The 25993-nt window shown below is 36.9% G+C and overlaps 1 protein-coding gene across 1 annotated transcript in view; it reads left to right on the forward strand.

Moving 5' to 3' along the window:
- The window catches only part of LOC138170116 (lipoxygenase homology domain-containing protein 1-like), a 657842-nt gene that overhangs the window by 519669 nt on the left and 112180 nt on the right, over positions 1-25993 (forward strand). The window contains exon 44 of the mRNA XM_069099511.1: positions 21292-21533. Within this exon, the coding sequence (XP_068955612.1) occupies positions 21292-21533 (242 nt within the window). The remainder of the gene's footprint in view (positions 1-21291; positions 21534-25993) is intronic.

Raw genomic sequence — 25993 nt, forward strand, 5'->3', positions numbered from 1 at the left:
TAATGACTGTAATTCAAAATTCTTTCTACTATACCAATTTGATTCTCTTCTGGTAAATGTGGTCTCTAGAATCTACAAGTATAAACTTTCTTCCTTAAGCAAATTAAACTCTTTATTGAAAATTTAACAACTTATTTACCTTTTCCTTAATACATACCTAAAACATTTCAAATATGACTACACTCACCTACTCTTCAATAGACAACAATAACTACTTTATTTTTTTAAAGCAATCGAGGTTAAGCAATTTGCTCAAGGTTACATGGCCAGCTATTTCTGGGTGTGGTGCCGAGTATCAGAGCCCGGATTTGATCCAGGTCATCCTGACTGTAGAGCCGGTGCTCTTACTCACTGAGCCACCTGGCCGCTCCTAAGCAATTGGGGTTAAGTAACTTGCTCAAGGTTACACGGCCAGGTGTTTCTGGGTGGGTGCTAAGTGTCTGAGCCCGGGATTCGATCTCCAGGTCTTCTCAACACTGGAGCCGGTGCTCTTACTTGCTGTGCTACCTGGCCGCCCCTATAATAACTACTTTTCAAAAGCAACAACAACTTTCTTTGCAAATAAGCTTTGGGGTTAGTTTCTGAGATGTTGTATTACATGGCCAGCCTTAGCCAATATGGAATCTTTGACAAATATCTTTTGAGAGGCTCCTGTCTATATAAATGATTTGATTGAAAATATATTGCAAAATTCATAGACCCATTTGAAGCATACTGATTTATTGATGAATATTTAGAATAATTAGTTTATAACAGTAACCTTTTCATAAGAAGTACTGAGATATAAAACACTAAATTTTACAGAGCTAAAATGGCTGTCTCAATATTGATTACTATTGTAGTCCCTGTGACAATTTGCATTATCATTCTGTGCATATGTGTGATCATAGAAGGTTAAACATAATTGCCCCACCCCTCCTCCTGGCTATTCAAAACACTCATTCTCAGATATTTCAAGATTACAGTTTACATCATGAGGGTTCACCTTACTCCTTTACCTAAGGGATCGCCCCCTCAATATGCTGCAAATAGCTATAGCTTAATTTTCAGAAAGTATTTTCAGAATCATTTGATAGATGATAACCCCAAGCTAAAATATGTTAGATGGTCTGCTGTCACTCCCCAATAATCCACGTTGCAAGAAAAACTGAAAATGTTGCCCTTCTTGCAAAAACACAACAAATAAACATTTTATCACAGAGCAAAAGTTTGTTTCAATGCATTTTGCATGAAAAGGGCACTGAAAAATTTTTTTTTCCAATGAAATAGATAATTTAAAAGATATTTTTGTTGCATCTTACACTGAAGTTTAAATTGTTGTTTTTAATATTATATTTTATGTTGGCAGTACCAGTAAACTGGAGAATGGCATCTTGATATTGTGTTTACATTTTATAATGCCCTGTTTTTGAAACTTCCATTGTAAGAACTATATCTTTTGAAATTAAAATCATAATTACTTTGTATCAGATATATAAAATTATAATTTTAAAAATAAAATCAAGTGTTGCATTTCAATCATTAATTTTAACTTACATAAGTATCTTCGAATTAAAAATGCACTATATCTTTAATTTTCTCCTGTCATTTCTGACTCTTTAAACACATATGAAAATGATAAGTACTGAATTAAAATATTCCAGTCTAAACACAACCTATCTAGCCTCTAACATAACATTATGCAAGAGAAGATGCCATCCTATACAATATAATGAGTTAGTGTAGCTGCATATTTTTGATGACAGGTGCCAATCTATCACTTCTTTAGACTGGAGAATTTTTAAATTTGGTTGTCATAGCAATAGTCATAGTATTAATGATTATGGTATATTTTAAAAAATGAATTTGAAGAAATAGTAGAATATTTCATGAATTATTTTTTTAAAGCAACTGGGGCTAAGTAACTTGCTCAAGGTTACATGGCCAGGGTGGGTGCTAAGTGTCTGAGCCCAGATTCGATCCCAGGTCATCCCGACTCTGGGGCCGGTACTCTTACTCACTATGCTACCTGGCTGCCCCTATTTCATGAATTATTAAGGATTTAGGTAAAGAAAACAGAATTTTTAAACATCCGATATGGGGCATATTAGAAATTTTAAGAAGCAAAAACAAGACCTCCAAAACAATGAACTTTTTAGAACATAGGAGAATGTGTTAAAGATTAATATTCTCAAAATGCAATGGAATATATTTACATCTTAAACTGGAAACATACATGAGATGTCAAGAGAAAATCCTTAAATTCAGCATGAATGTTTTCTTTGCTTCAGGTAAAAAAAAAACTGGAATATCACCATCGACATTGTTTCTATTACAAGTTTGCAATTGTTAGCATAGCATCACCAGTCATATTACAATTTTCTTATAAAGTAGTATCTTTTAACAATAAGGTACTTGCCCACACTTCATTGTGTGTGCATTTATGTTATTATTGGATTTATTGAATGTGACAATGTATTCAGTCAATAGTATATGTTGTACTTTCAAGTGACTCATGACAGTTAACAAGTAACAATGAATGTATGAGCATTTAAATGAATTGATGAAAATGTGGGGGCAAGTGGAATATGTCTGATGAATGCAGAATATCCTCATATGGGGGTTTGGGGCTATCAGAACCCAAACTATCTTGTCTAATCCAGGACAATTACCTGGTTTAATTTAGATGTATTCAGATATTCCTATAAACCATGCAGTAAATCCCATACAAATATGGTAACAAACTTGGCTATGTATATCATTCATAATCATTTAATTTTGTTCTGTTTTTTTTATTTTTTCTTAATAATCTTTGTGACTACAATGAGCAGGACCCTCCAAAGTGGGCACCCCCTGAGGAATACAGCTCTAACTGGGGGCCCTGTTTGCCTATGTATAATGGTAGTACTATTGTGCCCCATATACTAAAGTTATTACATTTGGTCAGATCATAAGTCTGTGAGAAATTTATCCTCTAAATAGTATATTCTATTCGGTTAGAGGGCAGCTAGGTGGTACAGTAGATAGACCACTGTACCTGGAGTCAAAAGGACCTGGGCTCAAATGCAGCCTCAGACACTCACTAGTTTTGTGACCCTGTGCAAGTCACTTAATCCTGAAAAAAAAAATCACACATTACATTTCATTAACTAATTAGTGATTAAAATGTGATTGTCCTCTCTGATATAGATTCTTCTATAGGACCTAACTGCTGCCAATATACTCAACCTGAATCTAAGGAGGCAGAGCAGTGTAATCAATTAACAAGCTTTTATTAAATGACTTCACTGTGCCAGGACCTATGAATACAAAGACATAAATAAAGTAGTCCCTGCCTTCATTGAGCTTACATTCTGTAGGGAGAAATAACCCACGATATATAGGCAACATAACCACCCTGTGTGTTTACACGCCATTCTCTTCATTGCTTTCTATAAACTGTTTTTAGAATAATGAACCAGATCTGTGATTGCATTGCTAAAGGGACTTCCAGTAAGGACACTTTACTAGTGCGGGTGAGTACCTGCTCTTCAATTTATGGCCATACAAAATTGCCTTGGGCCACCAAGAGATTAAGTGATTTGTCCAGAACTACTCAACAAATATGTGCTAGAGATAGGTGTGTTGAACCCAGGTCAACACACCACCAACACCTCAACCACCACCTCCCCTCTCAGGTAGAGAGAGTCTATGATCCTGTTCCCAAGATCCTCATGCATGGCAGACCCCCAGATTACCACCCCTATTTCCAGCCTTACCTCCCCACATTCATCACCAAAGGCAACCATCTTTGTGCAAAGGGTACTCAATATCCTTATCACCACCAATCCCAACTGCCACTAATGGGCAGGTAAATCCAATAACTCTGAATATCAGTACTCTTCCTGCCATAACTCACCCACTTTCCTCTAGCCTGCCATCAAATCCATTGTCCAGGATAGCAACCAAGGTGGTGGCGCACTCTGGTAACTGCCTCTTCAGGTAACTCATCTTCTGCTTTCTTAGTCGCTATTCAAGGCCCTCAAAAGAAAGTTGTCAAACTCCAAAATCCTTGTCATTGTCAAATAGTTTTATGTAAAAAATAAAACCAAAATAAAACCAAAACCGAAACAAAAAAACCCACTAATATTATTTTATCAATAAAAATTACACTGCAGAAGATACATTGCCAACTTCTTTGCCAAATGCAATTCAAGAATTACTGGGCCTTTCCATCTGAATTGCAACTGAAATCTAGTATGTATTATCTTCCCCTTTGAGAATGTGAGCTCCTTGAGAACAGAGATTGTCAAACATTCCTATTTGTGTCTTTGAAGATTAGCATAGTTCTTTGCACAAAGCAAGTGCTTAATAAATGTCTTTTCATTCATTCATTTATTCATTCATTCATTGCTGACTCAGAGCCCAGCTCTCTATCAACTATGCTGTGATACCTCTCTCATATAAAATATATGTTAAAATAAGCAAGACTTGGCCAACTTCCAAGGAAGCCTAAGTCAATAAAGAAACTGGGAATTGTATTTCTTTCCAGAATGGAAAGAGAGGAAACTAATATAAGATTAGGACTACAGAACAGAGTTTTCCCAGTATTGGGAGTTTTGATATTCTCCCCTGGATACTTAATACATATGATAGCACTTCTTTGTCCTCCTCCTCCTCCACCACCACCATCGCCACTACCACCAACTCTACCACCACCACCTCCTCTTTCATTTCTATGTGGGGAGGAATAAAAGAGGTAAAACCTACAGGGACAAGTGGTGAAGAGGTAAAAAATACTGTTTTTCATTGTAGGTGTTCCTTAGATAGATGGAGCATGAGGTTTAAAAAGGAGGATTTAATTTAATTTACTTTAATTTAATTTAATTCTACTCTCTTGCCCCCACTTCACTTCAAATGAGTTCACCTGGCTATTTTTCTTTCCTTTTTATTATATCCATTAATTGTATTTAAAAACCACATCGGGTTAATAAATTGTGGTTGTTTTTCTCCTTTGCATTTTCTTGTGTCCCTTTGTTAGTGGCATGAAACTATGGAATAACTCTGAAATCAGCACAGGAAAGAATGAACTGACTTAGCACAGGGCTGTCATCCAAACCTGGTGGTTAAATATGAGTTAAAGAGTTTTTGTTTTTAATTCAGGCTTCATCACAAGTCATTCATATGCTTCATAATTCCAGTTCCAAGGTAAGAATTACTATGAATTTGGGGACTTTTAGGGCTGCCTTTTCAGACCACATCCCTAAAATATCAACCCCTAGGTTTATAAGTCAAGGTGTTTGGCGAGTGGAGGCTGCAATAGCAACTCATGGAAACAGGAAAGATCGTATGTAAGTGAGCATATTTTAAGTAAGTGTTGGTGGAAACTAGGGATTTTAAGTTACTGAAGTAAGAAAGGAATGCATTCTAGATATGGGGATTAGTCCATGCAAAAGCTCCAAGATGATAGATCACATTAGAGAAAAAGCGCTGGAGTTAGAGAACCTGGGTTCAGATGGTCTCTCTAATGCTGTATGTAACCTTTGGGAAATCACCTAATCTCCTAGGGCCTCAGTTTCCTAATGTGTGAAGTGAGAGACTTGGATTAGAGGACCTCTGAGGTCTTTTCCAGCTCTAGATCTATGATCCTGTGTTGGATGTAACAGCAAGAGGTCCACAATTGTTTGAAGAGGAGTAAAGAATAACAAACCTGGAAAGGTAGTTTGGAGCTAGGTTGTGAAGGAATTGAAATGTTTGTATTTGATCCTAGAGGTAATAGGAAGCCACTAGAATTTATTGAAAATTTCTTAGCAACCTTAGGCTTTAGCAAAGGTACTTTGGTATCTATGTGGAAGATGGATTTGATTGGGGAGAGGCTTTAAGGTAGGAGATCAGTTTTGATGATATTGCAACGATCCAGGAAATTGTGAGGGACTGAACGAGGGCGCTGATTGTGTGAGTGGAGGGAAGGGGATGGATGAGACATGTTATTGAGGTAGACTCTGTGAGGAATGACAAATAATTGGTTATGGGAGGTGGTGAGGAAGAAGGAGGAACTGAGTTGTGAAACTGTTAAGACTTGCACAATAGTAATGCCCTCAACAGAAATTGATAAAAATCAAAAGAGGTGTTGGTATTGTAGGAAGAGATAATGAGTTCAGTTTGAGACATATTTTGTTTGATATGCCTAAAGGATATCTAGTAAAAAATGTCCAATAGAAAGTTTGATGATTGAGACTGGGTTCAGGAAACAGCATAAGAATGGATTATAGAATATTTTCAGGGTGGCTACGTGGCATAGTGAATAGAGTACTGGCCCTGGAGTCAGGAGGAGCTGAGTTTAGATCCGGCCTCAGACACTTAACACAAGAACTAGCCGTGTGACCTTGGGCAAGTCACTTGACCCCAATTGCCCTCCAAAAAGCAAAAAAAAAAAAGAATCTATTGTAGCAATCTGGGAGTCTTCTATATAGAGATGCTAATTGATCTCATTAGAGATGAAAGGTCATTGAGAGAGTTTATAGAGAAAGAAAAGATAGCATAGAACCTTAGCATGTACACCAGCAATTACAGAGTAGGATATGGGTGACGCTTTGACAAGGAAGCTTTGACATGTAGAAATGAAAGAGGAGGTGGTGGTGTTGGAGGAGAAGGAGGAGGAAGTGCTATCACATATATTAAGTATCCAGGGGATAGCGCCAAATGCTGCAAAGAGGTCATCAAGGATGATTGCTTAGAAAAGACCATCAGATTTGGAAAGTAAGAGATGACTGCTAACTTTGGAAAGAACAATGAGGTTGGAAGCAAGGAGTTAAGAATTGTGTAAGATGAGAGGAAGTGCAGGTAATCAGTGTAGAAAGCATTTTTTTCTACGAGTTCATCTATGATAGGGAAGAGAGATATAAAGTAATAAATTGAGAGGTTGGAAGGATGGAAGAATATTTCAAAGGATACAGCATTGGAAATGTTTGTATACAGAAACAAATAAGGCAATAGATTCAGAGTAACTAAAGATTAGAGAGAAAGGTGATAATTATAGGACTAATCTGCTTCTGTAGAAAGTGTATAAATGGATTTTGTGTTGGATTATGAGACAAAAGACTTGAATTATGTATTTATAGCACCTTTTTGTGGTGGCAAAGAATTAGAAATCAGGGGGATGCCCATCAATTGGGGAATAGCTAAACAAGTTGTGGTATATGAATGTAATGGAATACGATTGTGCTATAAGAAATGAGGAACAGACGAACTTCATAATAGCCTAGAGAGACTTGTATAAACTGATGCTGAATGAGGAGAGCAGAACCAGGAAACCTTTCTACATCATATCTGTGATGACCAACTTTGATAGACCAGGTTCTTCTCAGCAATGCAAGGTTAGAAGACAACCCCAAAAGACTCACGGTGGGACGGGATATCCACATCCAGGGAAAGAACTACAGAGTCCGAATGTAGAATGAAGCAAACTACTTGCCCTTTCTCTTTTGTGTTTTGTTTTGTTTCATTCCTTCTTTCTCATTCACTCCACTATTATAATCCTTCTTTACAACTTGACTAATGTTTGATGCAAAAGTATTTGTAGAACCTAGATCAGATTGCATGCCACCATGGAGGCGGGGAGGGAGGAGGATTGGAGGGGGAAATATTTGGAACTGGAGATTGTGGAACTGAATATTGTAAGCTAGAAGTAAATACATAAATATAAAGGAAAAAAAAAGACTTGAATTTTGAATCCCAGTTCTACTACTATATGTGACCTTTGGCAAATGACTTTGCCTCATTTGGCCTCAGTTGCCTTCTCTGTAAAATGCAACTTGGACTAACTATTAGCTCTAAATCTCTGATGATTCAAGTTCCCAGCCCTGATATTTTCTTAGTTCCTGTGATTTTTCTTATTCAATCCAGGGTAACCTAGGTTAGTAATTAGATATAGGAACTATCTCCTGGCCAGGTGCTGATATCTACAGCAATGATCCAATCACATTTGATGATTTGTTTTTCCCCCATGGTGGGTAAGTTTATTGTTAACTTCTTACTAAAGTTAGCCACAGTTTGATGTCTGAAAAGTCAAGGAATGTTTACAGATGCAAATCATTTTGATGATTTCTAAAAGAAAAAGCATAGGGAGTAGTACTTCAAGGACCTGCACTTTCACTGATGTGAAGATTTACTTCATTAAGAAGGAAGACGTCAATTCATCAACAACTCAGTAGATTGTCTTTGAGACTTGCTGGGGCTGAAAAATCCACTAGTCTATAGCCAAACTGGTGACAGATGCTTTCAAATTTAGCCAGATGTCTTTTTAGTCAAGAAGATGTTTCAGCTTCATAGGACCTACCAAAACTTGTGCTCCACCGGCAATCTTAGAGAACCCAGGCTCACCTTTATGCCAGGAAGAGACACTGAAGTAGAATTTTGGTGGAAAGGTACACATGAAAATTCATTTTTAACATTTGAGTGGCATAGCTTTCTTTTCCCACAATGACCATAAATAGGTTATTTTATTCCTACTTTTATCATCCTATGATTCTTTTCTTATTTCTGTGGTCCACAAAGTTAGTTTGGACTTTAAAAAATTTACATTGACCCATTGTCTGATTTCAAATATTTTAGCACAGTGCACAAAGTATGTCTTCAGTGAAGCTGTATTGATTTGTCAAGATTCCCCATTAATAAAAAGTTGGAGACTGGAAGAACCAATAAAGAGCAATTAGTCAATTAAGAAGCATTTATTAAGTACCTACTTAAGGCACTGTCTGAAGTACTTAGGTTAAAAGGATGAAGATTGAAACAATCTCTACTGGTGAGAAACTTATAATACATTAGAAGGACTCTGTGTGTGTATGTATGTGTGTGTGTGTGTGTGTGTGTGGTGAGGGAGGTAATAAATACAAACTTGAGTATATGTACATATATAGTGAGGGAGACAATATACATAAATATATACAGCATAAATATCAAGTTAATAAATGAATGTATGCAAATTAATTAAAAATAAGTAGCAATTGTGGGGGATAATAAAACATTATAGCTATATTCTTTTATTTTTTTTCCAATCCACATCTTCATAAGCTTCAACACACAGAAGCAAGGGATACAGCAAAAGGAAAGTGAGGCAGTGGAAAAAATAAAACATGAAGAGATAGCAATTTCACAAGTAAATACCTTTTATACATGTTTTATGTCTTTAAAATATTTGGCCAGCAGAGTCTTTTCAAATTAGCAATTTCCTAAATTAATTTTTATTCACAGAGTGCCTGACATATAGTAAGTGCTTAATAAATGCTTATTGATTATTTGATTAATAAATTCTCCCAAAAAATGGGATTTTAGAATCAAAAGAAGAAAAAAGTTAAACATAACTACAGTATCAAAGGTAACCATTGAAATGTGTCATCAAGCCTTGTCAAGCTCTCTGACTACTCTGCTTTTGAATTTCCAAAATAAATTAAATACCTACTACACTTTGAAACAGATTGCTTCTAGAAACTCTTAGCCCTTTTGCAGTTAACAAAATAATGTTGTTTCAGCTGATTGCAAAAGTCAACTGTAACAGTACTGTAACAGAATGAAATATTCTGTCCCCCCAGTTTATGATGGCCGATCTCAAATATAAAGTTTGACTGGGTCCCTTGCAAACCCATCTTGCTACACTCATCTAGAAATTCTGAGGCTCTCAAAACAAGCCCTTCTAGGGATATGTGTAACCTGCTACTAATCTATACTCTCTATCTACCTTTCTTTTGCTGGCTCCTATGACTTGTTTTGACACTTTCACATATCAGTCTCTATCTTTTGTAATTTATAATGCTGTTAATAGCCATTATTTCTAGGGAAAATTTGCATTCCAGAAGAAAGTAAGCTCCTTGAGGGCAGGAATTATTTTCATTTTTGTCACTGCATCGCTAACTCTTAGCACAGTACCGGGACGGTATGAAACATTTACTACATGGAACATACTACATAATATTTGAATTGAATTGAATTGAAATTTAGTTAATTTTTTAAATCATTTAGAGAAGAGATTGTAGACTAGATACATATCATAGAATGTGTTCACAGAGAACTCTAACAAAACACTTTGGATATGAGTAATATCTTGGTCAACTCATTGTTTTGGTAGAATTCAGATAGAAATAGTCTTGGGACAACTTTTTATCATTCCAGTGGCAAAGTTGTTGGAATGCTGACTCTGGAATCTGAAAGTTGTTTGTTGTTGTGGTTGTTGAGTCGTTTTAGCTGTGGTGAGTTCTCCATGACCCCTTTTGAAGTTTCCTTGGCAAAGATATGGGAGTGGTTTGCCCATTTCCTTCAATAGATCATATTACAGATGAGGAACTAAGGCAAAAGTGAGGCAAAAAAAAAGCTGGGCAAGTTGTCTGACTTCTGTGGATAGAATGGATAATAATAGCACTACCTCTCTAGGGTTATTGTAAGGATCAAATGAAGTAATAATTGTAAAGTACTTTGCAAACCTTGAATTACTGTATCAATGCAAACTATTAATATATATGTATTTAGTGTTCTGCAAACTAACATTAACGATAACATTGAAATATAAGATCATCTTTTGTAGGGTCCCTGAAAGTATTTTGCGGGGAACCACAATGGCAGAAACAACATTGCAGATGATATGGGCCTAAGCCTGTTTTCACATGGTTTTGATTTAATATAGCACCACTAGGGCACTATATTAAGAAAACACCTTTTCATTCCTCATATTTGGAGATTATATGCATTTGGCATAGTTGTTTCTATTAAAAATGTTTATTATAGGTTAATTTACATCTGTACGATTGTGAGCAATAGCTTTAAGTATAATAATGTTTCAGTTCTAGTAGAAAAATTCCTGATAGAGTTTTTTATTTGTGAAATTCTCCACAATATTTTTGTGTTGTTGTAGTTCTCCATCAATTAGGTCAACAAACAATAAGTACTTTGCAAGAGTAACATTTGGTTTTGTGAGTGGATTTTTTTTAATACAGTGAATGTGGATAAATGGGTGCTCCCAGCTCCCAAGGTGATTAGTTGGTGAAGTTCCATAGGGTAGCAGCCTGAGGATGTTTCAACATTTATGTAGTCCCCACACAGTGGAAAGTCTTATAAAACTGCCATTGATGAACAAACTAGCATCTGCCTTCTTGGCTAACAGTTTTATGAGGCAAAATGTAGTCATTATATTTCAGGGCACAAAATTTAATCCATAACATTTCTAGTGCTGTATAAAACTAAGATATTCTGTAACTAAGTTCTCTTCTTCTGTATTTAAATAGCTATCAGTTCCATTTACAAAGGTCTTCCACTGTAGAAGGGGATATTTGTGTCCAGAGTTTATTTTTCTACCTGGACCCCTGGCAGATATCTCCACCTACTAGTCAATAAAGGTATCTAAATGGGAAGTATTAGTCAAACTTTTAACAAATTCTTTCATTTTCAGTGAATCAAATTTTTTAGTTGAATGTTTTATGTATTTTAAAAAGTAAATCTGTTGGTTTTACTTTTTCATGTTTAGTTTTTGTGTCTTGACTAAAAAGATATCTGGCTAAATTTGAAAACATCTGTCACCAGTTTGGCTATAGACTAGTGAATTTTTCAGCCCCAGCAATTCTCAAAGACAATCTACTGAGTTGTTGACGAATTGAGGTCTTTTTTGTTATGAAGTGAATCATCACATCACTGAAAGTACAGGTCCTTGAATTATTTATGTGTGAATACATGTAATACAATTATTGTTGCTATCCTTTAAAAATATACATTGTAAAATAGTAGAATACATATCACAGATACTGTATGGGAATCTAGCAGTGGTGAGTGTATTATTTGAGAAAAGGAATAATTTTGATATTGATACATTTTGTGATGTAGACAGTCACATGCATGCACTTCTACTCGTGTTAGGCTGAGATCAAATATATGATTTTGACTAGATGAAACTAGATCGAGTTGATATTCTCCCCCTTTCCCCTACCAGACAACATCACTTGAGTGCTGGCAATGTGAGCTATTCCAACACTTGTCAGGGTGGGAGGCCAGAAGACATGGCCAATTTATGCCCCCTGAATATAGGTTTCCAGTGGTAATGCAGGTCACTGTAGTGTTTTCTGTGAAAGGTAGTGACCCTACAATATTGCCACCTCTTGCCCCAGAGACCAGCTTTCAAAGGCAACCAAGTACCAGTGTCTACCTTGGGGCAGGGGGCCATGTTACTTCAGATATTATAATTCATGCCCTGACATGAAGGGCCAACCACCTCCATTTGCTTCCTAAAGACTATTTTCTTAAGGCAATCAGTATATTCTAACACTTGCTCTGAGGCAGGAGGTTTCAAGATCCTGGACCATATTAGTGCCTCCTTTAAAGCAGAATGGCAACCAATATAGTGCCATGCCAGTGCTTGTCCCAAGATGAGAGGCTGTGTAATGAGTCTAGAGAACTACAGTGAAACCTTTAGGATGAAACCTACTTTGGGATGAAACCTACTCTACTCAAGTGCCTGCATATCTCTGGCCCCTACCAGAGGCAGGTGAAGCAACTCCAGACCCTGGCAGACCCTGAAGGTGTTGAAAGCTTGGGATACTCTAGTATCTGTCCCAGGGTGGAAGGCTCTGGGACCCCCATGGTAGGAGGTCCCAACAGTGTCATCTCTCATTGGAAGAGTAGCTTCCTTGGGCCACTAGTCAACTAGCTAAAGCAAGTGGCTCAGATGTGAACACCTGTTGCCTTTTGAAGAGAAACTTCTGGTCCTCTCTATCCAATTCTAGCTCCATGTCCTCTCATTGCTACTTCTAGCTTCCTGACTGGACTTGTGGACTCCCAGAAAACTTGAGACATACCTCCTTTTGCTTTTCACCTTCTGAGCCTCTGACAATCTTGAAGGACAAAGCAGTGACTTATACAGTCCTTGCTGCAGAGGGCCTTTTCTAGTTTCCCCAACAGCCAGAGTGTTGCTGTTGAAGACTAGGCTTCTATCTCCTCTGTAATGAATCTGATTATTTTCCTACTGTTTCCTCTACTATAATGTAAGCTTCTTGAGAAGTATTGACTCATTTTATACTTCCAACAGTACTTGCCACATAGTGTTTAATAAAATGTTTGTTTATTGGTTCATTGATTGGTCTGTTATACACATGTGTTTCATTTTTCTCTTTTATTATGTTTTAATTCTATTATTTTTAAGAATGAGAGTTACTCTAAAGATACATGCAAAAAAAGAAAGATTATAATGAGCACACTTTAATGACTGTTAGAGAGATTACAGCAACTTTAGGTGTAGGAAAATCAAGTGCAGCAAATGTTATTGAAGAATACAACGAAACAATCATTAACATTAAAATGAAGAGTAAAATGCAGTCAAAAACGTTGCTGTGGAATAGCCCGATTTATTCCCAGAAAATAAAAACTTTCAGAGGGGCTCAGCAGCTGGATGTATGGTTGTTAATTCCTCTTCAGTATGGCATATGCTTCTTTAAGTTGGAGTATAAATAGACTTTTTAACAATAGCTTACTTACCATTACTAGTAAGGAAAAAAAAATCATACTTCTCATGGGCAAAATAATACAAAGACTGGTGTATTGAACATTAAAAAATTGTGGAGTAGATAGAATGGTAGTCCCAGAATCAGGAAGATCTGAGTGCAAATATGACTTCAGACATCTCAGACATTTCCTAGCTGTATTGCCCTGCGTAAGTCACTTAACCTCTATTTGCCTTAGTTTCCTCAACTATAAAATGGAGTTAATAATAACAATTACCTCCCAAGGTTGTTGTGAATATCAAACGACATATTTGTAAAATAGCACAGTGCCTGACATGAAGTAGTCACTTAACAAATGCTTCTTCTTTCCTTTTTCATTCAAGGCACTACTGAATCCATTCACTGAACTAATATGAGTGTGCTTGTAAGTTTTGGTCATCTTTATCTGATAGTATACATACTCACATATGCACATATATGTGTATACATGCACATTCACACATAACACACATATACATGGGTGGATGGATGGATGCATGCATGAATGCATGGATGCATGTATATAGCTCCAAGAAAATGTTTGGGAGGGTTTTACTTCCCATCCCCCAAACCAGCTTCTCTTGGACCCGCAGACAACTTGGCCCCCCATAGTCTTTTAAATCTTTCCCCCATTGAAGGAATGATAAACTCTGATTGTATACACACAGAGAAATAGATGTCTATATCTGCATAAACACATAGATCTAGATCTAGATTTACTGAGCAGAATTATTCCAGGATTACAAAAATTCCCTAAATGGAGATGAAATACTGAAAATTATCCTCACCCCATATGAAGCATCACACCAAGAGATGGAAATAAACAAGTTTAAATGGTCTTGGAACATTCCTGATTAAAATTACATTGAAAATCTATGAATGGGAGCCAAGATGGTGGAATGGAAGGAGGAACTTTTCTAAGTTCCTCCATGAATTCCATCACTAAGCTTTAAAAAGTGAATCTGAATGGATTTTACAGTGACAGAATCAATTGGGAGACTGAGCGTGGCAGATTCCGCAAAGTGCCCACATAGGTCTGGGCAGGGGGAGCGTACAGCAAGGGTGGACTGCACCAGTACAGACCTGAGAGCAGACTACAGTGGAGTGAGGAGTCCCAGCTAGCAGCCTCACCCACCCCAAGGGCTATTCACAGCTATCTCACTAAAGTACAGAGGATTGGTTGGAGCTGGGTAAGAGAAAACACAGGACCTCAAGCAGACACCAGCTTCTCCTGGGGCTTTCAGCCCACAGCCTGGATGGTTAAAAATCACTGACCTGAACTTTCAGGAGCCAAGATGGTGGAGTAAACCCTAGCTGCTCTGATTCCCTCTCCCTGACCCAGAAACCCCAGAGATAAATGTCCTACTCAGACTAAAATCCCCAAATAGTGGAAACAGCCTCAGGCTTGGGAGTCATTGAGGAAGTGTATAACTGAAGCAGTATGGAGTCTGAAGTGAAGGGCAGGAGGTGTCCCAACAAGCCCCACCTCAGCTGACCAGCAGGAACACCTGAAGCCCTTGGGGGGAGGGGGGAGCCAGCAAGAGCTAACAACACAAGCCCAGGTATGCCTTAGCACCACCAGGGCAATCTGCAGACACCAGTACTGCTGGCCACCAGCTGATGAACCTGCCTGAGCTTTAGCCCAGGGGCACAGAGGCAGAAACCAGAAGTGGTCAGACAACCCCTCCCCCAAAGGTTACTCTTTGAGCCACAGGATAACTCAGGGGAAACACTGTGAGTCATGGCCTTGGCCTCAGTCTAGATACTCAGAGGCTACAGCACACAATGTCCATAACCAGGCCCTTAGCTCCCAGCCTGAGAAGTGCAGTACATCTGTACTATAGTAAAATTTGTGAACTGGGACAGGAGGTTCAAAATCTAACTGGAGAAAATACCTAAGAATGACAACTCAACATATGGAAAAGGAGCTTCAAAAACTAACCAAGGAAAATAATTCATTAAAAATTAGAATCACTCAAATTGAAGCTAAGGACTCCATGATGCATCAAGAGTCAGTCAAACAAAACATAAAGTTTGAATAATTAGAAGAAAGTGTAAAATATCTCACTGTAAAAACAACTGACCTGGAGAACAAATCCAAGAGAGATAACCTAAGAATTATTGGTCTCCCGGAAAACTATGATGAAAAAAGCAGCCTGGACAACATCCTCCAAGAGATTGTCAAAGAAAACTGTCCTGAGGTCCTAGAATCAGAGGGTAAAATAATTATTGAAAGAATTCACCAGACTCCTCCCGAAAGAGATCCAGAATTGAAAACTCCAAGAAATATGGTAGCCAAATTTCAGAATTACAAGGTTAAGGAGAAAATGCTGCAAGCAGCCAAAAAGAAACAATTCAAATATCATGGAACTGTAGTCAGGATTACATAGGACCTAGCAACTTCTACATTAAAAGATAGGAGGGATTGGAATTTGATATTTCATAAGGCAAAAGAGCTAAGAGTGCAACTGAGGATCAACTACCCAGCAACACTGAGCATAATCTTTCAGGCAAGGAGATGGTCATTTAATGAAATAAGGGACTTCCAGACATCCCTGATGAAAAAGCCAGAGCTCGATGGAAAATGTGATCTCCAATTACAAGACTGAAGAAAAATATAAACAGGTAAACAAGGAAAAAACACACACACACACACACACACACACACATGCACACACGCACACTCACACACACATGCACATAACTTGGGATGCAATAAGAGGTAAATATTCACATCCCTATATGAGAAGCTGATAGCTGTCAATATTGAAATTTCTATAATTATTGCAAACTTTAAAAGGGATATACATAGATAGAGGGCATGGGTATAAATGAGCTAATCTGATGATAAAAACCTTATTAAGGGATACAAAGGGTCTGTAATGGGGGAAAAGGATGAGGCAGAAAAAGGTAAATTATGCCACACAAAGAGGCATAAAAACATACTATAGTAGAGGGGAAGAAGGGAGGGAGATGAACATCATATGAAATTTATTCTCATTGGTTCTGGTTCAAAGAGGGATCAACATAATCAGTTAAGTTTAGGATTCCAATATGAAAAGACAAAAAAACTCATTATAATAGAGGGAAAGGAGGGAGGGAGAGGAGCACTGTATGAAATTTACTCTCATCAGTTTGGGTTCAAGGAGGGAATAACACTCCATTAAGTATGAAAATCCATTGTGCCCTACAGGCAGTAGGAGGGGAAAGGGGTGGGGTGGTTAGAAGGGAAGAAAATAGTAGTAAGGAGAAAGGGTAGGTAAACAGGTGGGGCACAGGGAGGGAACACTGAGGGAGGTGGTGGAAAAAAGGAAAACTCTTAAGGAGGAGAAAGGAGAAGGAAGAAACAAAAACATAAACAGAGGAGGGAATAGGATGGAGGAAAAGACACAGATAGCAACCATAACTGAGAATGGGATGAACTCTCCCATGAAATGGAGGCAGGTAGCAGAATGGACTAAAAAGCACAATCCTACAATATGCTGTCTATAAAAAACCCTTTGAAACAAGGGGACATGCATAGGGTAAAGGAAAAAGGCTGGAGTAGAATATATTATGCTTCAGCTAAATAAAAAAAAAGCAGGGATGGCAATCCTTATCTCAGATAAAGCAAAAGCAAATATAGATCTAATTAAAAGAGATAAGGAAGGAAACTATATCTGGCTAAAAGGCACCATCGAAAATGAAGCAATATCATTACTTAACATATATGCACCAAGTGGTACAGCATACAAATTCCTGGAGGAGAAGTTAAGGGAATTAGAGGAAGAAATAGATAACAAAACTATACTAGTGGGGGACCTCAATCTCCCCATCTCTGAACTTGATAAATCTAACCACAAAATAAACAAGAAAGAAATTAAGGAGGTGAATTAAAATTTTAGAGAGGCTAGATATGATGGATCTCTGGAGAAATATGAATGGGGATAAAAAGGAATAAACCTTCTTCTCAGTGGTACATGGCATGTACGCAAAAAAATCAACCATGTACTCAGACATAAAAACCTCACAATTCAGTGCAGAAAGGCAGAAATATTAAATGCATCCTTCTCATATTATGATGCAATAAAAATCATATGCAATAAAGGGCCATGGAAAGATAGACTAAAAACTAATTGGAAATTAAATAATTTAATCCTAAAGAATGAGTGGGTCAAACCAGAAATTATAGAAACAATCAATAACTTCATTCAAGAGAATGACAATAATGCGATAGCATACCAAAACTTGTGGGATGCATCAAAAGCCATTCTTAGGGGAAGTTTTATGTCCCTGAATGTGTACATGAATAATCAGAGAAAATAGAGGTCAATAAGTTGGGCATGCTATTGAAAAAGCTAGAAAAAGAACACATTGGAAATCCCCAATTAAATACTAAATTAGAAATAATGAAAACCAAAGGGGAGATTAATAAAATTGAATTTAAGAAAACTATTGAATTAATAAATAAAACAAAGAGCTGGTTTTATGAAAAAAAAACAATAAAATCAATAGACCTTTAGTCAATATGATAAAAAAAGAAGAAAATCAAAATACGAGTATCAAAAATGAAAAGAATGAAGCTACCTCCAATGAAGAGGAAATTAAAACAATAATTAGGATTTAAAAGCTCAGCAGCAAGAGATAGAAAGAGAAATCCCATTTAAAGTTACTGTAGACATTATAAAATATTTGGGAACATATCTGCCAAAACAAACCTAGGACCTATATGAACACAATTACAAAACACTTTTCATACAAATAAAGTCAAATCTAACTAATTGTAAAAAAAAATCAATTGCTCATGGTTGGGTTGAGCTAATATAATAAAAATAACAATTTTACCTAAATTAAATTACATATTTAGGGCCATACCAATCAATTTACCAAAAACTACTTTATAGAGCTAGAAAAAATAGTAATAAAATTGATTTGGAAGAACAAAAGGTCCAGAATATCAAGGAAATTAATGAAAAGAAATGCTAGGGAATGTGGCCTAGCCATTCTAAATTTTAATATGTATTATAAAGCAGCAGTCATCACAACTACTTGGTACTGGCTGAGGGTGGTGTAGTGTAGAGTAATGGATCAATGAAATAGATTGAGTACACGAGACTCAGCAGTCAATAACTATAGTAATCTACTGTTTGATAAACCCAAAAGACCCCAGTTTGGGGGATAAGAACTCACTATTTGACAAAAATTTGACTATTTGCTGGGATAACTGGAATATAGTATGGCAGAAACTGGGTATAGAGCAATATCTAACACTGTACACCAAAATCAAGTCTAAATAGGTGCACCATCTATATATAAAGGCTGATACTATAAGCAATCTGGGAAAGCAAGGAACAGTTTACCTGTCAGATTTATGGAGAAGGGAAGACTTTATGACAAAACAAGAGTTAGAGAGCATTATAAAATGCAAAATGGATAATTTTGATTATATTAAATTGAAAGGTTTCTGTACAAACAAAGCCAATGTAACCAAAATTAAGAGGGAAGTGGGAAATTGGGAAAGAATTTTTATAACCAGTGTGTCTGATAAAGGGCTCATTACTAAAATATACAGAGAATTGAGTCAAATCTATAAGAATACAAGTCATTCCCCAACTGATAAATGGTCAAGGGATATGAATAGGCAGTTTTCAGAGGAAGATATTAAAAATATCTATAAGTATATGAAAAGTGCTCTAAATCATTATTGATTAGAGAAATGCAAATCAAAACAACTCTGAGGTACTACATCTCACCAGCCAGATTGGCTAAGATGACAAATAGGAAAATAACAAATGCTGGAGAGGATGTGGAAAAATTGGAACACTAATGGATTGTTGGTGGACTTGTGAACTGATGCAACCATTCTGGAGAGCAATCTGGAGCTATGTCCAAAGGGCTATAAATAATTGCATACCATTTGACCCAGCAATACCACTCCTAGGATTGTATCTCAAAGAGATCAGAGAAGTGGGAGGAAGACCCGTATGTACAAAAATATTTACAGCACCTCTTTTTGTGGTGGTAAAGAATTGGAAATCAGGGGATTGCCCATCAATTGGGAAATGACTAAACAAGTTGTGGTATATGAATGTGATGGAAAACTGTTGTGCTATAAGAAATAAGGAGCAGATGGACTTCATATTTACCTGGAGAGACTTATACAAACTGATGCTGAGTGAGAAGAGCAGAACCAGGAGAAATTTATACACAATTACAGACATAACATATGTGTGACCACCAACTTTGTTAGACGGGACTCTTCTCAGCAATGCAAGGTTATAAAACAACCCCAAAAGACTCATGATGGAAAGAGGTGTCTACATTCAGAGAAAGAACTAGAAAGAAGAGAGTTTGAATGCAGATTGAAGCAAACTATCTGCTTTCTTTCTTTTGTTGTTTGATTTTGTTTCCTCTTTCCCACTGTTCATTCCATTGGCTACAATCCTTCTTTACAACCTGACTAATATCTAATGTGAAAGTATTTGCAGATCCTATCCTTGATTGCATGCCACCATGGGAGCAGGGGGGAGGGGAACGGAGGGTGGGGAGAAAATCAAGGGATTGTGGAACTGAATCTTGTAAACTAAAACAAACACATTAATAAAGAATTTTACCCCCCCCCCCAAAAAAAAGAACATTTGTGGATTTTAATCAAAGACATCTTTGAAAAATATGCAGTTTGGGGCAGCCAGGTGATGCAGTGAGTAAGAGCACCGGCCCCAGAGTCGGGACACCTGGGTTTGGTTCCAGGCTCAGATACTTAACACCCACACAAAATAACTGGCTGTGTAACCTTGAGCAAGTTACTTAACCCCAATTGTTTAGGGGCAGCCAGGTGGTACAGTAAGTAAGAGTGCCGGCCCCAGTGTCAGGAGACCTGGGATCGGTTCTGGCCTCCACTACTTGGCACCCACACAAAAATAATAATAACTGGCTGTGTAACCTTGAGCAATTACTTAACCCCAATTGCTTTAAGGAAAAAAAATATATATACAGTTTTCCAAAGGCATACTGAATATCTAATGCAATAAAAGTGTGGTACCATGATAAATCAAGGAATATGGGATTACTCCGTACCAAATTTTATTTTAAAAAGTGTAGTATTGCAGATTAAACACTTTAAACAGGAAAAGCTTTATAAGGTTTATTTTATGTCAATAAATTTAAAGATTTTACTTTGTGCTAATTACTTTGCACAATACTGTAAGTGTAAATAATATTGCATAAATATTAAATATGTTACATGTTTAACTTTTGTGTTCTTTAACTTTTATTTGTCATTCTATTTTCATTTTCCACTTCCCTCCTTCTTTAAGGGAATGTGGATATATGGGGTCTGATTGGTGGATATATTATCTACTCAATTGAATAAAGCTTCCTGAAGAGGAAAATATAGGTTCTTTTTTTAAGTAGAAGAGAGAAAATAGAAGATAGAAAACAGAGAATAGATTCTTTGTGATGTTATAGCACTCCCTAACATTATAACTAATTTTTCCTTTCCTTTATATTGAGAGGATAGAACATATTCTTCTCGTAGAAAAAAATGCAATGTAAGTAATGCATACTGTGGTTATTTAACATACAGTGGAGCATGAGTAAAAATGCAAAAGTTAATGTGAAAAGAAAGTCCAAGTTTGTAATGGTTACAGAGTGAAGGATAGCCAGCATCCTCTCATTTTCTGTCATGTATTTTTCTAAAGGATAACTTTTCATGTGAAAGTAGAGATTATACTTGTTTTTATTTCTTTATTCAGTTTGAATTTAATAAAAATTCAGAATTATGTTGGCTTCCACAATTATTTTAATGATTCTTTTTGTGTTTTCATTTTTCTATAATTAGGAACTTGGGATATCACTGTAAAGACAAGTAATGTTTTGTCCAGTGGCACAAACCCTAAAATGGCCTTCATTATATGCTGTGAGCGAGGAACTTATGCACCAGTCATATTTCCAAAAAGCTCACTTCGAAGGGCTCAAATCTATAGGACTACTATGGAAATGAACAGAAATTATGGAGCCATAAAGAAAGTACGTTTGCAAGTAGAAGATGCTGAGGATGGGGAAGTCTGGCATTGCCATGAGGTAAAAATTATTAAAGCACACGCATGCACACACATACACACAAAAATTTCATTGGAGTGCTAGTTCCTAGTGGGCCAAGACCACTCTTTATATATTAGAGATAGATAGATATGTACATTTCCATACACATATATACATATTATTTGTGTAGATATATATAATATTTTACATTACAAGATGTTCGGTAATGGTGTATCATGGTCTTAATATCTTAAAAATATAGCCCACTTGCATTCATTACTGTGTAACTTTTCTTATTTTAAAAAATAATGTGAACTGCCAAGAATCTTGTCACCATAATTTCAAGGGCAAAATGATACCATTCCCTTTTTATATGGCATTTAGAGAGTAAGAATCTTCTTAATTAAAAGACATCCAATGGGTAGTTACACTGGTTTTCACATTTCAAAAGTTTTGTTTGTGTTTGTTTTTTTTGTATTTCAATCCTAGTATGACTCTGTAAACATGGTGGTAAATTGCATTACTTCAATAATTCCAAATGGCCTTTTACATATAATCCAAGAAGGGCAACAGACAGACTGAAAAGGCCCACAGTGAAACCCCCCTCCCCCACCAAAAAAAAATCTGTCACTTAGATATGCTAAGATACCAGATTGAAAACCTTGGATCACATCAAAACTTCTCTGGCAGTGGAGGAATATCTGTATTTGTAATGAAAAAAACATCTTAAGAAAGAAGCCTTTCATTCTGAGTTATCAATATGCTTTTATCCAAGAGTATCTCATGCCCTTTTTGTTGTCACAAAAGAAGAAAACTACTTGCCTCAATAATTGCAAATGATGATACCAATTATGTGATTAAACAGCCATTAATCGACAAGTCTGCTTTTCATTTTTGTCTTCTCTCCATTAAAATGTCTGCATTTGGTAGGTTGGTCAACTTCACACTAAATATCCCAGGCCAAGGGAGCTCAAGTTTATGTATTGAGAACTGAAGCTTGCTAATGAATACCCCTGAGAATAGAACTCTTCGTGAAAACTGGGATTGTGACCCCAAGGCAAGTTAAAAGAAAAGGACCTCTGAAGTCATCAGAATGATGATGATTCATTCTCAGAGGTGTTCACAGAAGGCAGCTCAATGTGGCATTGCCCTTCACTGGAACTGTTAAACGTGGTGGGTTTTCTCAGGATAATGCATGGTGCCTCCTGCTGTCTCTTTTGTCAGATTTGAAGAGCTGAACAATAATCATACTTACCATCTCTTCTTGCAAGCCTACAAGGAAGAATTAGCTAATTGTCTGTAAAGTTCTTTGAAATGAATACATTCACCCAAGTTAAAGGGAAGTTGAGAGTATTCTATACAGTCTTCATAGTATCAAGCATTAAGGGTAGCAAAATACTCAGTGTGTTTATAAACAGCAGTATCCCCTCTCCACCCCAACACCCACAAACATACACACTATAAATTTAGTAAGATCTTTGCTCACCATACACTTAACACCAAAAATAATTGCCTTAGTGATTATTCTTAAGTTTTTTTTCTCATTTTGTCTACTTTTAATGACAATGAATCATAGAAAGTATCATTTAACTAAATAATGTTTTGCTTAGTAGTATGCAGTGTTTCACTAAATATCTGTTGACCAGATCAGTATTAACTTGACTTTAAAAAGTATAAATCAGATTTATTTGGCTTTATTTTGTTTTTTTTTCATTTTATTATCTTTAGTTTTTACATTCCATAGCTTTCTCCCTTTATCCTTCATTTTACCACTCCCAGAAAGCCATCCATTTTGAGAAAAAGTTGATTTTATTTTCTTTAAAGACAGAGCCCCTTCTGTCATTGAAAATAGTTGTACATGGGGCGGCCAGGTGGTGCAGTGAGTAAGAGCACTGGCCCCAGAGTCAGGATCATCTGGGATAGAATCCAGGCACCCACCCAGAAATACCTGGCCATGTAACCTTGAGCAAGTTACTTAACCCCAATTGCTTAAAAAAAAAAAAGAAAGAAAATAGTTGTACAAACATTATTGTATTAGTCAAAATGTAGGCCTTCTTGATTTTTATCACTCTCCCCCCCTTTGTCTTTAAAAAACAGCTCTTTCAAGAGTATGGTCTCAAAGGTATGAGGAAGGATCATATTCAAACCATTAGGAGTTTTCTTGGAAGTCCATTATAATAAGTCAGAGAAAGTAATAGGATTTAGAGTTAAATGAGGCTTGAAAGATCATCTAGTCCAACCCCAGTGATTTTACCTTTGGAAAAACTGAGACTCATAGAGATTAACTAAATTTACACAAAAAAAGAGAGCTGGGATTCATATCTAGGCCTCATGACTCTGAGAACAGAAAGTCTTTGCATTACATGATACTATTTCACATGGTAAATGAATATAAAGAAAGCTTGTTAAATATCCCTATGCCCAACAAAAGGGCTCCATACAAACCAACCTAAACCAGCAATGTGGTATTCACAGAGCCCGTGGTGGCTATGAATATTCTGGTATAGTTGCGAATCACAAAATGGAACAGACTCTCCACATGGAGGACAGAACCAAAACATTTATTCAAATACCAGAAAACCAAGTCCCCAAAAGAGAAAGTCAAAGTCATTACAGTAATCATGAAGTTGCTACACATAGTCAATGCAGTGAACACCCACATTCCTAAGCTTTCAAGACAAAACAGGCTCCCTCAAACAAGGTTCTTCCTTTCCTCACTCACTCCTCAGCCTCCATGCTGCTCGCTCCCAGCAGTTCCACCTCCCATCAGTTCTTGTTCCTGGCAGTTCTGGCTGTCTCTTGGAAGTTCTCAGCAGCTCTCAGAAGAAGTTCTGGCTCTCTAACTTGGGCTTTTCCTTATAGATAGTATTAGCTCCTCCCTGTTCTGCCCCTTCCTGTTACATCAGCAAGTTCATCCCACTGTGGGATTCATAAGTTCTGGATCTTAATACTTAACACAATCATGAACTTGAAACAAGGTTCTAAGTACCTGTTTGTTTGCCAATACAAGTGGCATGGAAAATCTTCAAATCCCATTACTATTACACAGCCCAAAAGTGCTATTGGCACTTTTATTCAAGAAGTATTGATGGGTACTCTGTGCCAGATAATATTGCTAGGTCCTATGGATTCAAAGACATAGATAAAACTATCCCTATCCTAAAGTAAATTCTGTTATATTAAGGGGGGAACATTTATACAAAAAAGTAAATGCAAAATGTGGAAGGAACTAACAAAAGGGAGAATTAGGAAAGACTTCTTGAAAGAAGTGGCATTTGAGCTATCTCTTGAAGGGAGCTCAGTATTCCAAAAAGTGAAGATGAGGAGGGACATTTCAGTTATGGGGAATATCCTGTAAAAAGTGAGGGAAATGGGAGATAGAATGTGGGAAGATAAGGCATAACAAATAAACTCATTCCCCCTCAGCCCACAGCCAATCAATAATTGGCAAATCTCATAATTTCTTTTTGGACAATATTTCTCATCTACATCCTGTTATCTCCATTGATAGAGCCACTCAGGCTCTCATGATCGCTCCCCTAGACTTCTGCAAAACTATCCTAATGGCATTCCCTGCCTCAACTCTCTTACTCCAAACTATCCGCTAACCACTACTCTTCCTGGCTCCCAGTCCAGTTCTCAATCCACTATGCCATATGTTGAATTGCATTTGACAGGCTGAACACAGAATAAAATTGTAAATGTAGCAGAATTGACCATATTATTATAACATGTTCATCATATGTGAAGAACAGCAAGGAGTCCAGTCACAGTTGACCCCAGAGTAGATCAGGGGTTATTAAGATCTTATAAGACTGAAAAGGTAGGAAGGGTCTAGAGGAGATTAGGGGCAATTACAGTTCCCACCCTCCATTTTCACTGTAGGGTCTGAGCCCCTCTGCTAATAATAACAGCTGACATTTACATAGAACTTTCAGATTTACAAATCACTTTATACTTATCTCATTTGAACCTCTGAAGAACCCTGAGTTTTAGGTGTGATTGTTAGCCATATTTTTACCGATGAGAAAGCTGAAGTTTGTAGAGATTGAGTGCCTTGCCTAAGGTCACAGAATGATTAAGTATCTTAGGCAGTATTTATAACCACTTCTTCCCAATTCTGAATCTAGTATTCCACCCACCATGCCACCCAGTTGTATCTCAATAAATTACCCCCTCCTTAAGGTGAGAGGATGCATACAGAGTAGTGATTAGACAGCAAGCCTCATTATCAGAAAGTTCTGTGTTCAATTTCTGCTGCTGATAATGTGGCTATGTGATCCTTGGTAAACCATTTAACCTCTCATTGTCCTGGGCAATTCTTTCAGCTGTCTTTTGCCTGAAAACAATCTCTGTATTGGGTATTGGTTGGTTTGTATTTTGAGACTATTCTGACTTAAACTTGAAAGATACTTGAAAGATAGTGGAGGGAAACCTCAGTAAGTTTCCAGGTGGAAAATCAAAAGTCACATGCCACCATCTGAGTACAAATGTTTTGG

This window comes from Petaurus breviceps, unplaced genomic scaffold (assembly GCF_028583685.1).
Source record: "Petaurus breviceps papuanus isolate PSGF00001 unplaced genomic scaffold, PetGlider_PUasm1.0 38, whole genome shotgun sequence".
Classification (NCBI taxonomy): Eukaryota; Metazoa; Chordata; class Mammalia; order Diprotodontia; family Petauridae; genus Petaurus; species Petaurus breviceps.